The sequence below is a fragment of the Euprymna scolopes genome, chromosome 29, assembly GCF_053919585.1.
Source record: "Euprymna scolopes isolate OS-2025 chromosome 29, ASM5391958v1, whole genome shotgun sequence".
Taxonomy (NCBI): domain Eukaryota; kingdom Metazoa; phylum Mollusca; class Cephalopoda; order Sepiida; family Sepiolidae; genus Euprymna; species Euprymna scolopes.
In genome coordinates this window covers 33131780-33149728 of record NC_136510.1, presented here as the reverse complement: position 1 = coordinate 33149728, position 17949 = coordinate 33131780, and the positions used below count along the sequence as shown (strand labels likewise).

The 17949-nt window shown below is 33.6% G+C and overlaps 1 protein-coding gene across 4 annotated transcripts in view; it reads left to right on the top strand.

Annotated features, from left to right (window-relative positions):
* The window catches only part of LOC145252576 (uncharacterized), a 442445-nt gene that overhangs the window by 194985 nt on the left and 229511 nt on the right, over positions 1-17949 (top strand). Inside the window, exon 2 of one of the 4 annotated variants that reach the window (XM_080112225.1) lies at positions 11637-17949. This exon is cut by the window's right edge and continues 3056 nt beyond it. The exons of the other annotated variants lie outside the window; for them this stretch is intronic. Coding sequence (XP_079968351.1) covers positions 11637-11697 — 61 coding nt within the window. The 3' untranslated portion in view covers positions 11698-17949. The remainder of the gene's footprint in view (positions 1-11636) is intronic. 4 annotated transcript variants of the gene reach the window in all.

Below are 17949 nucleotides of genomic sequence, written 5' to 3'. Positions count from 1 at the left end.
ATATGAAAAAATCAATACGAAAAATATATAGGTGTTTATATATTTTCTGTATTTATTTCTTATTTGTTGACGTGTAGGAATACAAAACGTCTTTCGACAAAAAACAGAAATTTTCTTTCAAAAGCTTATAGTCTTAGACAGATTCTTCAATCTCCTTCAGTGTGAATGGTGGAACTATGAGCACAGGGCGGCCAGGCTTAGCAGCAGGAGGTGCACCATATCTGAATATGACGCTCCCAATATTTTTTTTTTACTTGGAATGGTCAGCAACTTGTGTTGCCTCTATTCCAAAAGCCAAGCCTTTCATAAAATGTTGAATTGCACATCCATGCACCCCACGCACACACTCGCATATGTAAACATACACTACCACATGTGCTTCTGCACGCACCTCTACACACACAGAGAATACTCACACACATGTTTATAGACGTACGTACACATATACATGGAGGCTGATGAATACATGGAGGTCGATAACTGGATACTTCTGAGCAAAAGCTGACGCTTCCCATTGGAATCATAAATTTATTATCGTTCTAGGTACGGGACGGGTTGAAAAGATAACTACTTGTCTGGATTGTCTACCGGCACCCCTCCTCCCACACGCACATTTATTTTTTTTTCAACAGCTTACTGTAGATTCTAGTGCCTTTCATTAATTTATATATATATATATATATATATATATATATATATATATATATATATATATATATATATATATATATAAAACTTCCTTCGTAATCTCGTGTCATTTTATTTACTTAATCTATCACCGCTATATTTCCAGACGCAATTTTTTTAATCTCTACATTTTAACTTTTAGACGTAATCCACCACACTAGTTTACTCTAATTTATTTTCACTCATGAAATGTATATATATATATATATATATATATATATATATATATATATATATATATATATATATGTATATATGACATCTAATTTACATAAGGAAAACACGTTGCTCTCCCCCATCATTATATATAGCCTCAATCCTCCGACTCTCTCGTCAATGACCATCCCTCTTTAAGAAGCCCGCATAAATCGGGCGAAACGTTGAGTATTCAGGTCGTTCCACCTCCATTTTATTCATATATATATATATGTATATATGTATATATATATATATATATATATTTATATATATATATATATATACATAAATATATATATATATATATAAAAGTGTCTGTCTGTGTGTGTGTCTGTGTGTGTACATTTCCCTATGCTATCAATTTGAAGTCTACAGACTCGAAATTTGATAGACAGGGTACTGAGATTTGGGAAAATCGATGTGATCGGTTTTTATGGCCAGAAATTTGGCGATTAAGGGGTCAAAGTTCAACGATTTGATCTTTGAGAACTCTACCAAACTCCTCCGATAATTTCGGGTCCACACACTTGAAATATTACATATAGGTTCCTTGGACATGGATCTAACTTAATAACTTGATTTGAGCCCAAAACAATAAATGTTAAGGGGTCATAATAGGGGTCAAAGTTAAAGAAAATTAACCCTTTTTTGTTGTTTTTGCTCAGCATACACCTCCAAATACCCGGACAACGTCGGGCACCCATGCTAGTATATCTATAAAAGTGAACGTGTCTGTGTGTCTGTGTGTGTACATTTCCCTACGCAATAACTCTGTCAATTTGAAGTCTACAGACTCGAAATTTGATATACAGAGTACTGAGATTTGGGGAAATGGGTGTGATCGGTTTTCGGCCAGAAATTTGTCTGTTAAGGGGTCAGAGTTCAACGATTTGTCCTTTAAGAACTCTACCAAACTCCTTCGAAAATTGTGGGTCTACACATTTGAAATTTTAGATATAGGTTCCTTGGACATGGGTCTAACTTAATAACTCGATTTTAGCCCAAAACAATAAATGTTAAGGGGTCATAATAGGGGTCAAAGTTTTAAAAAATTGACCTTTTTTTTGTGCTCAGCATACACCTCCAAATACCCGGGCAACGCCGGGCTGAAATGCTAGTATATCTATAAAAGTGAACGTGTCGGTGTTTCTGTGTGTATGTGTACATTTCTCTACGCAATAACTCTGTCAATTTTTAGTCTACAGACTCGAAATTTGATATACAGGTTACTGAGATTTGGCGAAATCTTTGTAATTGGTGCTCGGCCAGAAATTTGGCTGTTAAGGGGTCAAAGTTCAACGATTTGACCTTTGAGAACTCTACCAAACTCCTCTTCCAATTTTGGATCTAAACACTTGAAATTTTCGATACAGGTTCCTTGGACATGGATCTAACTTAATAACTTGATTTGAGCCCAAAACAATAAATGTTAAGGGGTCATAATAGGAGTCAAAATTAAAAAAATTGACCGCTTTTTTTTTTTTTTTTTTTTGCTCAACATACACCTCCAAACACCCGGGCAACGCCGGGCTGAAATGTTAGTGTTTAAAAAAAATAGATAAAAAATATTCTTCTTTATGTTCATGTACTTAATTTATTTCTATTTCTATTCATACATAGTAAAATATCAATGCAAACCTCTTAGATTTCAGGCTATTTTATATATAACGTTTCTCTGTCCGTCTGTGTGTCCAAATTTTCTCGCCTTTTTCTCCCGTCTTTTTCATCTTTTTTTTTCAACTATTTCTACGGATTATTGGACACTAAGCTACCAGATTATTTTAAAAAAAATATGAAAAAAATCAATATTTAAAGATTGGAAGGCGGTTTAGTTTCACATACAACGTTCTATTAAATCGATCCCCCATTTACAGCCACGATTTGACACTGGCTCATCCCCCCCCATTATAATTATTTTTTTCCTGTTTTTTTTTTTCGATTTGCACTTTGAGAAAATTTCCGTCTGGTGCTCTTCCATCATTATTCTTTATTTAGTCTACTTGTTTGGCCCTGCAAAGGTAGGATGAAAAATGTTCAAAATAAAAAGTGATTTTGAGATTACATTGTCTTTTTTTGTCTTGAGAAAAAAATATTTTAAGTGATGATTGGAAAAAATATAAAACTCAAGAAGCCTCCTGAGAACTACTGCAAGCACTAATTAAAATTAACGAGGCCCTACAAAAAGCACTACTAAATCAAAGTTTCTACCTCCCCCTCCTTGAAAAGAAACTATTTTAAGTAAGGGCTGAAAAAAATAAATCACGGAATCCACAGGAGCGCTACTAAAAGCAGTAAATATGGTTATAAATATGATTATAGTTATACATTTTATATTAAAATCGTTTTTGTTTACTCAACAGGGTTAAATTGCATTCATTTGTAAGGAAAATATGTTAAAAAAGTTAAATAAGTGTATACTTTACTTTAGCAGCAGTGGATTTTAATATTCGACTTCGATATCGACAGGGCGGCCATGAAATAGGTAAACAAACGAATTATTTTTGAAACCGGATGTTACAAACCGTATGGACGATTTAAACACCCAAGCAAGCAAGCTGATCCGAGTTATATATATAAGTATATATATATATATATATATAGAGAGAGAGAGAGAGAGAGAGAGAGAGAGAAAGAGAGAGAGAGAGTCATCCACTTATAGTACTGTTTTGCTGTATCACATCTCATCAGTACGGCTAGACAGACGACTACTTCAAGCTAGGATCGAATCCCGACCGCCCATACGTCAAGGCTTTGAAACATTACACAAATCAGCAGCTGCTGTGCGGGCATTGAATTAACGATGTTTTGACATCGTCCGATACCTAAACTCGATTTGCTTGTACAAAGAGTATCGGTTAATACGCCAATGGTATATAGAGTATCACTTCCCAATATGCTCAACTCAAGATAAGGAGCATTATAATCATCCAAATACAGCACTGTTTCACTGTATCACAGCTTATCAGTGCGGCTAGACAGACAACTACCTCAAGCCAGGATCGAAACCCGACCGTCCGTACGTCAAGGCTTTGAACCATTATGCCAATCAGCAGCTGCTGTGCGGGCATTGAATTAACAATGTTTATACATCGTCTGAATACCTAAGCTCGATTTGCTTACACAAAGAGCATCGCTTAATGCGCCAATGGTATATCGAGTATCACTTCCCAATATGCTCAACTCAAGATAAGGAGCATTATAGTCATTCACATACAGTACTGTTTCGCTGTATCACAGCTCATCAGTGCGGCTAGACAGGTAAATATATATATATATATATATATATATATATATATATATAATATGCATCAAGTGCGCTTTAAATAAATTATGAATTTCAAGCAAGTAAAATATTTGTTTATTTTCCTAATATTTTGTTCTGATTTGGCTTTCAAGCGCAGTTGAGGCGTATTTTATTTATTCAAATTAAATCAACGTTTCTATAATAAAACTCACACTCTTGATATATATACATATATGTATATATATATATACACACATATATGACTTTCTCTACTTATTTATATATATATATATAATTATTTTACTATAATAATTAAATTATAATAATTAAATGCATAATAAAAATCAAATGGTCATCTGTCCGTAAAATGTACCAAATGTTTACGGACAGGTGGGCCTTTGATTTTTATATTTGTTTCAAACAAGTAAAATGTAATGGATTACTATGGATTTTAAAAGCATGTAAAATAACAAATGATATCTCACTTCTAGTGAAATGTATGCTTAACAATGGTTTTGGGTCTGTTATTTGTCTCCCTCCTTTGAATAATTAGCAATAAACTAACTCCTTCTAAAGATGTGAAGCCTCTTGATGTACGGGGCTTATGAGCACGAAATATAGTTATCACAAAGACATATGTCTATTGATCTTAGTCTTCAAAACACCAAAGCAGCAGGTAGGAAGAAAAAGGAGAGCAGGAAGATAATTCCACAATTCTTGGGTGAAAAAAAGCTGCTGGAATAATGTGCTGTATTATGATGAGGTATCGTAAATTGATGGAGACCACTAGACCTACGAGTCAAACGAGCTGGAACAAGGGAAGCAGGAGTAGACCAGACAATTCTGAATAACACATGGCAGCATAATATTTCTGAAAAAAAAAACGGGACTAGCAACATCACGTCATTGAGTATAGGAGAGGAAAAGGAGTTTACAGTGAAAAAGAAAGAGTGGAAGCTAATTAAAATTACACATACGTGTCTGCATTTTCTGGAAACCACCAAATGCGACAGAGATTCACTTGACCAAATATGTCTGATAGTAGATTTGTAGAGACTGAAAATAGCATAAGGTATGTGAAAGTGTTCAAGGCGATAGAGAGATATGGCTTTAATTATTTTTTAATAGATAGGCAGTTTAGCATCCACAAACATCGTTTCAGACTCACCAACAATCATCAGTATGGATTATGTATGTGTATGTGTGCCTTAGATGTTTTAATTGGCTTCATGAGTCGTACACACATCCTCTCAAACAAAAAAGACATTACACGTTTCTGCTACATTAATTATAATACTGATTGTCCATTTTAAATGGTTGTCACTATTAACAATTTAGTCGGTCAAGACAATTACGGTCTTCTCTTTTCGTCCATTACTTTATGAAGTGTTCAATAATATTAAAGAAACACCGAAAGCCGATTGGCCCATTCGCTAGTGACGTAGTAAACAAAATTAAAATAAGTTTAAAAAAAAATGCTGAAAATTACGTCCTGATTATACGGATCATTTGAATGAATGTATACATTTTTCATGTAGTTTTTGTTTAATATGCGATCTCCAAATCGTCTTATGTTAAATGTTGGTGATAATTAAATTATATCAATCGATAGAAGAGATATTTATCGAGCGATAAATATATACTTTATGACTATAATTTAACACAAACGGATAAAACAAATATATTGTATACATTAGGTGTTTGAGTAGGTCAATGTGTAAAAGTATGGGCTACGTTTTTTTTTCTTTTTTTCGTTTTGCAGAAAGTGGGGTAAGTAGAATGAAATATTATTTTTACTCATGAATAAGCTTCGCTTAAAATATAAGGTGAAGTATCGATTTTTCTATATTATTTTTTATGTGTATTGTCTAATACCTTATCTTCGTTTATTATTTATTTCATTTTTATCTTTTTCTTAGACACACACAAACACATAAACACACATATGCATATATATATATATATATATATATATAAATAATAGATCAGAAATTTAAAAAAGTTATGGCATATTCATTCATTTGTCCGTTTCAAGAATTCAGTGTCAACAACTGTTTGACGCGCGATCGTTTCCAAGACGATATGGACTTATATTAACATTGGCGTAGAGTATAGACCCCAAAGTTTAAAGTTAAATAAAGCAGCAAGAATTACACTATAGTAGACATTCAATTTTTTTTTACATGGGGGTCACCACTTATCAAGGCCCGGAGGCCACTCATGGATAAGGGTTATTGCGTGTACAGTAATCAATGTGAGTGTATTGTAGTAATCATTAGTATTGGAGATTTGATAGATGGTCTTACTTAAGGGGGTGGTTTGTCAGGAATTTGTTTATGTTGGATTTGAAGACATCCAAGTTGTAGTCAGGTGGGAAACAGGCGAACGGAAGAGAGTTCCACAATCGTGCACTTCTGAGAAAGAAGCTCTGCTCATGGAATCTACGTTTGGATTTAGGCACAGATAAAGAGTGGGGAAAATTATTGACAGTAGTTTCAGCCAATTACACATATACGGCGTAATTGTGTTGACACGCCGGTTCTAGTTAGATCATCAAAGTTAAGACACATTGAATTCGGTCAGTACTAAATGGGTAACACTTTGAAAACACCACACACTGTGTGTGTTCTCAGCTTATCCCGGCATTGCGTCCAGTTGTCCTGAACTTCTGTTTTCCTTTGAATCAAGGAGTGCTTATTCAAGAGAGATATAGGTTGGGATTGAGCAACCTTTGCAATTACATACAGTCACCCGGAGAATAGCCATTGTCGATCAAGATTGAAAGGACGCCATGAATTAAACAACGATTTGAGAGATTGGAAGCTAGGGACATGAAAATTTGGGGTTTCTCTGAACAGGGGTTTGTCAGATTGTAATTTGATTAACATCCAACTTGTAATAAGGATACTTTTTCTATGAGAAAACCCTGACTAATATGTAAAAGCATATAGTATTTGCAGCCCAAATAAGATACTCTCGTTATGGCCAACTCACACTGGCTTTTACGAGAGATGGCGCACCTTTACCAAGTGATGTTACCTCGAGTAACGGTATGAAGCTGGATATTTTACCATGGATACTGGCCCTGTCGGTGGGGCATTAGTATACGCCAACTGCCCCCCTGCAGAGGGTAAAAAGTCCCTCAATGGGGGTCCTGGATATGCACTTAAACTATATCCAGTGGTGAGGCCCCAGCTTGTGGGTTTTGGAGAGTGTGGAGCCACCCTTTAATTACCATTGCTCCCAGGTCCACTCTGACCCGGAGTTGTAGTACCTGTTAGGGTCCCAACTATGGGTTAAATAGAAACCGACGTGAAAACAACAAATATATTCTATTAAAAAAAAAAATTCTTCAAAATCTTTGGATTCGGCATTAAATAACCCGAAAAGGGTTGATATGCCGTAAAACAAAAATAACCAACCAACCATGGATATATGTCCTGAAATTCAATAAGACTAAGAGACTCAAGAAAAACATACTATAGTATGTTGAACTGTGAAGACTAACCCTTATGTCCTTAACTTCTGTACTAACTCAATGAGGAGACAATTATGTAATGCAGTGCGCTTTGCTTCCGAGTACATACTTTGGCTATTAAGTAACTTACTGGAATAAGAATTAACTCCAATGCATGTCTAAGAGGTAGAATTGTATAGATGTTTAGTGATTAAGCAGTTAGCATGAGTTGGAAAAATTACATCGAGGGCATTGCCAGGGCCACTGCAAGGAAGGTAGGCCTCTCTCTACCGTGCTAGAAAACTACTAACACCCGAACGTATCCTGTACCTCTATAAGGCAACCATTTGCCCATGTATGGAGTATTGCTGTCATATTTGGGCTGGTGCATCGGCTACTAGTCTCTCGCTCCTTGACAAGGTTCAAAAGAGAGTCGCTAATCTGATAGGCCCTGAACTGGCATCTAAGCTTCAGCCTCTGTCCCATCGACGAAACGTTGCATCATTCTGCCTGTTCTACAAGTATTATAATGGTGAATGCTCTGACGAACTGCAAGCACTTGTGCCCCCACGACGTGAACACCCTCGACAGACCCGACAGGCTGCAAAATCCCACCCCCACACTGTAGAAATCCCTAGATGTAAAAGATCTTTCTACTCCAGTAGTTTCTTTCCCAGAACCGCTAGACTTTGGAATTCCATTCGAGGTTCCTGCTTCCCCAACTGTACTGACGTGCAGAAGTTCAAGTGCAACGGGAACCAAGATCTTGCTGACCAAATCCCTACATAGTACCCCAGTAGTTGTTGCCCCTGTTAGTAGCCCCCTACACCAAAGTGGCAATGTGCCTTGTATTGGGTGAAAATGTAATAAAAAAATAAATGTTTGCGAGATAAAGGAGGCCTTTAATTGTATATATAAATATCTATTCCTCTCATATATAGATCAAGTGTTAATGAAGCAAACCGAGAGAGACTACAGTTATGATATAGACAACACATAAAGAATTGAGACAGACAAATATAGCGAGTGTTATTAAAAAAGTAGTTTTTAATTTCTAACAGATGTACTAGCTGCACTTACCCGGCGTTGCCTAAGATTTATTGGAATCGTTTAAGATTTACATGCTTATTTGCTTTCACATTTTAATTGTATTTTTATTTATTTATTTATTCACAGGCTGCTATCCTTATCTGCATCTATGTTGCTTCACGACGTTTCGGCCAACCATTCATCTGGCCTCAGTAATTATTGCCTTCCATAGTTATGGTCCGGTGGCGGGCCCATAGCGCAGTGGTTACAGGCGTTGAATCTCTACGGTTCCAGGTGAGAATTGTCTGAAGATAGCGGTTTCAATCCTACCCAGAACCGGCCAGAGAATTAGTTGGCCAAAACGTGGCGAGATGACAACAACTATGGAAGGCAGTAATTACTGAGAATATAGTTAAAAGACTCGGTATTCCTATCCCGTCGCAGTTAATCATCTGACGAAAGTCAGAGGAATAGCTAATCGAAACATCGTGAAACAATAAAAAACTAGAAAGATAAGGATAACAGTCCGCAAATAAATAAATAAATATACAAATTAGTTATCGCAAAGGACTCCAATAATAAAATAATATCTTATTGTATTATTCTATTTAAAGGTTATCTCCCTTGTACGTTTTCACTTTTAGGTTACGTTTTTAAAATGTTCTGTATTTAATAGTCGTCTGGGTCGTTGTAATTATTTTAAATAAATTGTAAAGAAATGCATTATTACATTGCCAATAACACAGTAACAATAGCACATACAAATTTGCTAGTCAAACGTTAATCCGACTTATTAAATTAAATACAATCTAGGTCTGACTTTGAAAATCTTGCAAAACAAATAAGCACGTAAGGTAAACTAGGTCACTTTAATATTATCAAATTATGAATAATGTTAGAATTGTATCACCTAAGATTGCTTTCTTTTTATCTTATTTTTATTTTTTTATAACTTTGTGTAGACAACTGCTATCATATTCTTCAATTCATTGTTGGTTTTGTTTGGTTGTTTTTGTTTTACGGAATATCAACCCTTTTCGGGTTATTTAATGCCGAATCCAAAGATTTTGAAGAAAAATTTTTTAATAGAATATATTTGTTGTTTTCAAGTCGGTTTCTATTTAACCCATAGTTGGGACCCTTACAGGTACTACCACTCCGGGTCAGAGTGGACATGGGAGCAATGGCAATTAAAAGGTGGCTCCACACTCCCCAAAGCCCGCAAGCTGAGGCCTCACCACTGGGTATAGTTTAAGGTCATATCCAGGACCTCAATTCATTTTTGAAAAATATAAGAGTTTTCTACTTTGCTTATTTAACTTATTATGCAATTATTTTTAATTGTTTCATATTAATAGTCATCCGCGCTGGACTAAATAATCTATACAAAAAAGAGTAAAAGTATACATGTGTGTGTGTAACTGTGTGTAAATATTTAACAGATAAACTCTTAAACTACTTGTTACATAACACTGGAGTTAACAGAAAATAGTAATCATACAAAAAAAAGATGATTTATAACAATTAAAATATTTGTTTGAATGAATGAATAACACGTACAGAAATATATCCATTAATTTTGCGCAAACGCAAATTCATTCATAGCTTTAAGTGGTATAATTTTAAATATTCCTAATGGATCTGTCGATAGCTGAAATAGTAGGGAACGGGACTGAGACACTTAATGTTTTGGTTTGGAATTTAACTGATGGCACTGAAGTCATTTTTAAAAACTTTGGAAAGTGTTACTATATATATATATATATATATATATATATATATATATATATATATATATATATATAAAATGTTAGTCATTCAATAAATTAAAAGAATCAAAAATTTGATTTATTTGCTCTATCTTGTATATTGAGCAATTTTTATTTACATCGGATAGTCATTATAGAATATTACCGCAAATAATATTTTGTAAGACCTATAATCACAGGTTTTCATACCAGTTGATTTGTTAGATAACTTTATTCTGAAGAATATATATATATATATATATATATATATATATATATGAAAAATTTATACTTTAGATAACACTATTTATTTTCATAATCGGAAAATTTTAATTTAATCATAATTCTATGAATTTACATGTCTTTCTCCTTGCTTACCTTTACATTTTTAAACTTCATATAAACTACTTTCATTATATTCCTCAATTAAAAATCATTTATTATTCTTGCTGATTTTAAGTTTCACATAATTATTTTTAAAAGTTACATATTAACAGTCGTCCGAGCCGGATTAAGATTTTAAGTTTGACATAATTATTGTACAAAGCATTGTACAAACCAGAAGTCGTTAATTGTGCATATTACGAACCGACATTCTCGTAAATGTCCGCTCGGACGCGACCGGCACCTGACGTCGCTACTGGAATATGTGGATCGCCATTAAACATGCCCGGAAACGTATTCAAATAATAATTTTTTTTTTGTTTTGTTTCTTTTTAATTTTTTTTTTCCAGTTAAACTATATTTTTACGATATTTTTGGTTATTAAGTTGTTAGGGGAATGTACAAGATGGTACAAAACACCTTCCCCTCCCAATGTTAAGAGCAGCTTTCTAAATAATAACGTCATTATTTCAGAGCGGTAACAAAGTATCCGCCATTGTTGGTCCAGCCATACCGGATATTTATGAGCGATGCGGTTCGAAACATGCGACAGTAACGACATCCGGTTCGTACAATGCACAAGTACTTTATTTTAAAATGCTTCATATTAATAGTCCTCCGAGCCGGATCAAGTAAGTTATACTAATACTGTACAACAAATTAAAATTGACTAATTTCAGTAGCAAATTTTATTTGCTAGGTTAAATGCTATTTGAACTTGACTTTGAAAATCCACTAAGAAAACAACACGTTAGGTTATCATCGCTTTTCATTAGCAAATTTTTAATAATACTAAAATTAAATGAATTAAAATTTCTTTCTTTTGTTCGTACCCCAAAATACAACCAACTAAATTCAGTACTCTTTTTTTTTCTTTGTCTTCCCATAGTGGCCGAGCCAGAGGTCTTCGAGATTTTGGAAGTTTCTCGTCGAGGAAGGACATATTGTAAATTGACCTCCTAACTCCTTCCCCCAAAATCGACGGAAGGCGGTATTTTTTTATCTGTCATCATGACCACCTCCTCTTCCTCCTCTTCTTCCTCTGCCCCCCCCATCTACGGATTTAAACAAGAACTGGAAGTTTATAGATACGACCATTAAAGCTACGCGCATAACGCTGAAATGTTATTTAAAATTTAAACGTGACAGACGGACGGCAATTATATTTTAAACTTAAAACTGACAAAACAAAGAAGGTTTCAGTTCCAAAGTGAGCAGGACAGACCAACGAAAAACTGTTATTCTATAACTAAACGTGACGTAGCATCAAGTATGCGATTTCAAACTTAAATCTGACAGACCAACGACACTCCTATTAAAATTTGGTGATCTTGCATATTTAGTAATTCACCCGACTTTGAAAACTCATCGGAAGTAAACGGTGTTACTTAATCTGAACCCGACGAAAATGTAGGTAAATTCATAAGAATATGCGGAAACTGTTTATTTTTTATTAAAATATGTTTTTTTTAAGAAAATTTTTTTAAATGTGTTTCTTTACAGAAAATATTTCGAGAAATAATTAATATTGGAAGTAAAATAATTTTAAAAAATAAATTAAAATAAACTAGCAGAACCCGTGGAAATTCCACTGTAATTGCAAATTTCTAAAACACATTATAATAATTCTAAATAAGATGAATAAAAAAATAAAAAATAAAAAATAACGACGAGTTTAAAACAATTTTTTATCAATTCTTTTCTAAAAAGAAAAATAATTTGTTTAAAAGAATTTAGATTTTTTTCAATATAAAATTCAACAAACAACACATTTTTATATAAATTATAAAGGAACAGGTAACAATTCACTCGCACATTTTTTTTAAATTTAAAAAGAAAATATAATAAACAATAAACTCAAAGTTTCCTCTAAACATGCCTTTATGTAATTATAAAATTAATAGAAAATTTGAAGCCGTAAACAGGCAGCCATATTATTTATTTTATTTTTATTTATTTATTTATTCATTCATTTATTTATTTATTGCAAATCTTTGGAGAGGAAATTGTTTTAATAATTTTAACTGATAAAGAGCAACTATAAATGGAAATTATTTGTTTCTGATTAATTAATGTTTGCGATGATGATGGCTTCTTGTAACACTGGACGTATGGACAAGTAAATTAATATTTTGATGAAATAAATGAGAAACAAAATGAATTAATGTTTACTTAACATAGTAAAAAAAATAATGATTTGTTTTAATATAACACATTAAATGCAATCAATGTAATAGAAAGAAAATACGCATTTGTTCAAATATAATTAAACTATATAAAAAATACAAATCCAGCAGATGATATAAGTTTCATTCAACCGGCGCCAAACAAACGTAATATAGCAGGGTATGCAGATTAAGTAACACCGTTTACTTCCGACGAGCTTAAAAACCGGAAGTCGCTTGGATGACTAAAACTTAAAGGTTACTCATCGCTGTTGCTATTTCAAATCTTTTGATTAACAGTTCTGTTAATGAAGGGTACTAAAAAGTACCACGAGATGATATAAAAAAAACTCTGACTTTATTTTTAAAATGTTAACGCTATTATATTGATTATTTTTGGTAGTATAAAATCATATGGTATGATCGCGTTAACACAGCAATTCTCGTTGGTTCACAGAAGTTTAGTCTGGCCAGTATTAAAATGGGTGACTATTTAATAAGGCGTGATTCTGTATGTTCTCTGGAGAATACTTGACGCCGCTGTAATATTCTTGCGGAAGACATGAAATAATGTAGTGCCTCCACGATCTCAGGAGGGGTGTTACGGGACTTTCAGATCTCGGAATAGAAAGTCGATGACCTGAAAGTAAACAATTACCAAAATGTTTGTGAAGCTTGAATATGTACTTTTTTTTGTTTGTTTGTTTTTGTTTTTTTAATATTGGTGTTATTTATTGGAAAATACTGAGTCGTGAGAGAGTGACTGACAAAAAGACGCTTCTAGTAAAATCTCAGCGGAGAGAAATGAAGAGCTTATTTCTAGTGGACGCATGTAGATTGTGACTTAAGGTTACGAGTTCCTGTATCCTTCGATTCGAAGCCTTACTTTGTTTATGGAAATCGTTCCAGACAAGATAGAATCCACTTGATGTAAGAAGCTAAACAATACAAGTTTTATGGTTAAAAACTTGTCAGCGATAAGTGTAAAATCGAATAGATTCTTACTTAGAACACGGCAATTCTTCCCTCTTTGTCAGAACCATCGTTCATGGAATGTGATGGTTAAATGACAAAATAAGGCAAACGAGAGTTGCGAAGCTGTCGAAAAAATACCCAAAATCCATTCCTACTACTTATTGCTGAGGGAAAAGTACTTAAAAACAAATAAGCAGGCCCATTTAAATTTCATGATTGTTTATCTAGCATCTATTTCTTTTTGTATATATGCTAGCGACAGTCACTCTGGGCGGGTTGAATCGGCTTCCTCCGAAGCAATAAGTGTCTAGGGAATATGAAATTCACAAGTCGCATGTATATTCCGATCATCTTGACGACATTAATTTTTTTTTCGGTTCTTGGCGGAAAGCGTCGACGTCTTCCATTCATACACCGCCTAATATTTTCAAATGTCCACACATCTGCTACTGACCAGGCTTCACGTTGCTTAACTTCGGTGATCTGTTGAGAGTCGATATGTTAGCGTGATTATGGTGTATCTATCTTTTTAAATCATAAAGCTACTTGCAAAATTTATCATGGTAGTGACTTGTAATACTGTGCGAGGTTTACTTCAATATCCATCGTGAGCAACCACGTGGCGTTTTGTTGTAAACAGAAAGAGTTATTCGTCTCTTCTATTGATCAGTTATAGTTGATTATCAGGAGTGGTGACAGTAGTAGCAATAAAGGTGTTGTTTTTTTTATCTTTCCTTTCTTCTCTGTGATTAGAATTATAGAACCAATAATAAAAACTACAAACAACTCCATTGCTTGCTCTGGGATTTAGTTTTACTCTCTATAGTAAACATTACAGTAGTTTACATATAAATAAACTTCGTCTTCTAATTTAAACTGTCGTAGAGTGACACCAGTAGCATTTAGCCAAGGCAGGTTGAACCGGCTTTCCCCAAATGAGGGAGATTGATGAGAATATAAAGTTCACAAGTTATCCCCGGCCGTATGTATATCCCGGTACAGGGAAAAGACGATGTTTGATTTTCGCAGTTCTTGAAGAGGGTGTGTTGACATCCTCCTACATAGTGTGCTTAATATTCTCAAATGTTCACCCATCTTGTATTGACCAGGCTCAACGTTACTTAACTTCGATGTTCCAGCAAGAACCGGCGTGTCAACATAGTTACGCCATATACGATAAAATGATGGAGGCATCGAAAATAGTGCCCGCGTACTTCCACCACTGAAGTAACTTCTAATACACGTCAACCTAACTTCGGTTTCTAGTAGAAATAATATTCCAGTTTAATTAACCGTAAATGAACATTTCTATCTTTAAACTTATTTTTCCCCCAATTCCAGCATTTTATCTTGATGAACTTGTCAGCAAGATTAAACGAATACAAGATAATAAGGTTTACACACCGGTTTACGTTAGATCACCGAAGATAAGCAACGTTGAGTTTTGTCAGTACCAAAATGGGTGACCATTTGGAAAATTACCGGTGCGATTTTGAAACAATTAATTGTAAAATAGATGAAAATCTGGATTTCTAGCAGAGAACGGCAGAAGATGATCATAAACTGAGATTTTAAATTTATTTTTTGTTTAACGATGGAAAATTCCAAATCTATGTTTTTTTTTAAATATATTTGCAAAATGATAACGTATTTGTAATTAAAAGTATAATATAGATTATAAAAACGACCGAAACATTTGGAATTACACCAAGAAAATTTTCTTTTTAAATTGATCGCCGAAAACGTCTGTCGAAACGTATCTGAACTTCCGTTGATTCCTTATCAAAAATATTATTGAATAATGCCAATTGATTCGCCAGAAACCTCCATTTAAGCAGTCGTCACTGAATACGGCAAAACATATTAATTTGAAAATAAAATGTTTAACGAAACTAATGCATGATTATAATATACAGTTAATCATTGTTGATTTGAAGAAAATGTTTATTTTGTACGAATAGAAAATATGTAATCTTTACTGATATTTAGAAAGTATGTAATTATATGATCAATATCGGGATGAGAATTTTAAAAGCAATTAAAAACAATATATATATATATATATATATATATATATATATATATATATATATGAAAATTGTAAAATGTCTACGTGGATCGATCTTTTCATGTTCCGTCGGGTCACCAAGAAATCTCGCACTTGAATAAAATTATCTAAAGTGATTTTCTAACTATTGGTTACTTGCATCTTAAGCATTTATTATTATTATTATTAATAATAATAATAATAATAATAATAATAATAATAATAATAATAATAATAATAATAATAATAATGAAATTATTAAGAATGAAAATAATTATTATAATTGTAATAAATATAATAATAATATAATAATAGTGATAATAACAGCCATTAAAATTTTTAAAATCATTATAATAATAATAATAATAATCCTGATTTCGCTTGATAATGTCTCACTGAAAAGAGATGAGATTCATTCTCTGATAATAATGACAATAATAATAATAATAAGAAGAAGAAGAAGAAGAAGTAGTAGTAGTAGTATTAGCTATAGTAGTATTGATACTAATAATAATTACATTACTATAGAAATAAGTACATTGATTATTATTGTAATTTTGCAATCTTACAAGATATATCGAAGATGCATTTTCAAATGAAATAAATGTAAATTTACTTTTATTAATTATTGTAATACAACGAGACACGGGCACGTCTTGTACTATGTTTAGGACTAAACCGCTAAATAATTTTAATAAAAATCGGGGCTGTATTATCTTCCTGTTATAAACTAAAGTTTATAGTTATGGTGTTTTAAGTATATAAATATATATATGTGTGTGTGTGTGTGTGTGTGTGTGTGTGTGTGTGTGTGTGTGTGTGTGTGTCTGATTATGAACAATTCGCCCGGTTAGTGAGTAAAACATTTTTTTCAAGAGTAAAATTTTTTTTTCAAGAGTAAAATTTTTCGTTGACGAGAAAGTTAGTTTATTATATATATATATATATATATATATATATATATATATATATATATATATATATATATACAGTAGCGTCCAAAAGTTAAGGGCTAGTAAAACCTCAGCAAGTTTTACCATATATTTGAAACAAATACACACGAACAACAAAAAATTACTTCACAATTATATAGATAACATGTATATCTTCAATGGGTCATAATTTCGTTAGCCTACACTAAGTATTTTTTGAATAACTACCATTTTAAATAAAATTGTTCAAAATTTGTGTGTCCAAAAGTTAAGGGCTAACACGATTGCGGCTTTTGTCCTTGCTGTGAATGGCTGAAATTACCAACTAACTAGTATTTGGTAAACAAACCCTTGCTATTTATGACTTCTTGACACCTCTTGGCACAGGAATCCACCAACTTCTTGCAAAACGCTGACGTTATCGCACTCCATTCAGCATGTAAGCACTGCCAGAATTCTTCTTGATATTTTGGGCACTGAAGTTGAGCACGTTCACCAACTATTTTCCAGATATTCTCAATAGGATTAAGATCTGGACTCCGAGGGGGGCAACGCATCGTTTCAACTTCTTCCTCGTCTAAAAATGTTTTTACTTTCTTAGCAGTGTGACAAGGAGCGTTATCCTGCATGAAAATTGCAGGTTGATAGAGCGACGACCGAAGACTAGGAAGTGCATGCTGCCGTAGAATCTGCTTATAAACTTCTGCATTTATTCCACCTTGCAGACGAATCAGTGGTCCACAGCCTGCAGCTGACATAACGCCCCAAACCATTACACTTCCTCCTCCAAATTTCACAGTTTTTTTCACGCACTTAACCTCCAATCTCTCACCAGTTCTTCGCCGGACATACGTGTTGCCATCAGATCCGATAACGTTAAACTTCGATTCATCACTAAAGTGCACACGGGACCAGTTTTCGGTTGTCCACACAACGTGTTCTTGGGCAAAAGCGAGGCGGAGTTTCTGATTCTTTTTGGAGATAAGAGGCTTCCTTGCTGGCACTCGAAATTGCAATTCAGAAGCGTGCAACCGGCGTGTAACAGTTTGCCGAGACGCTTGAACAATAGACCTTTGCTTTAGT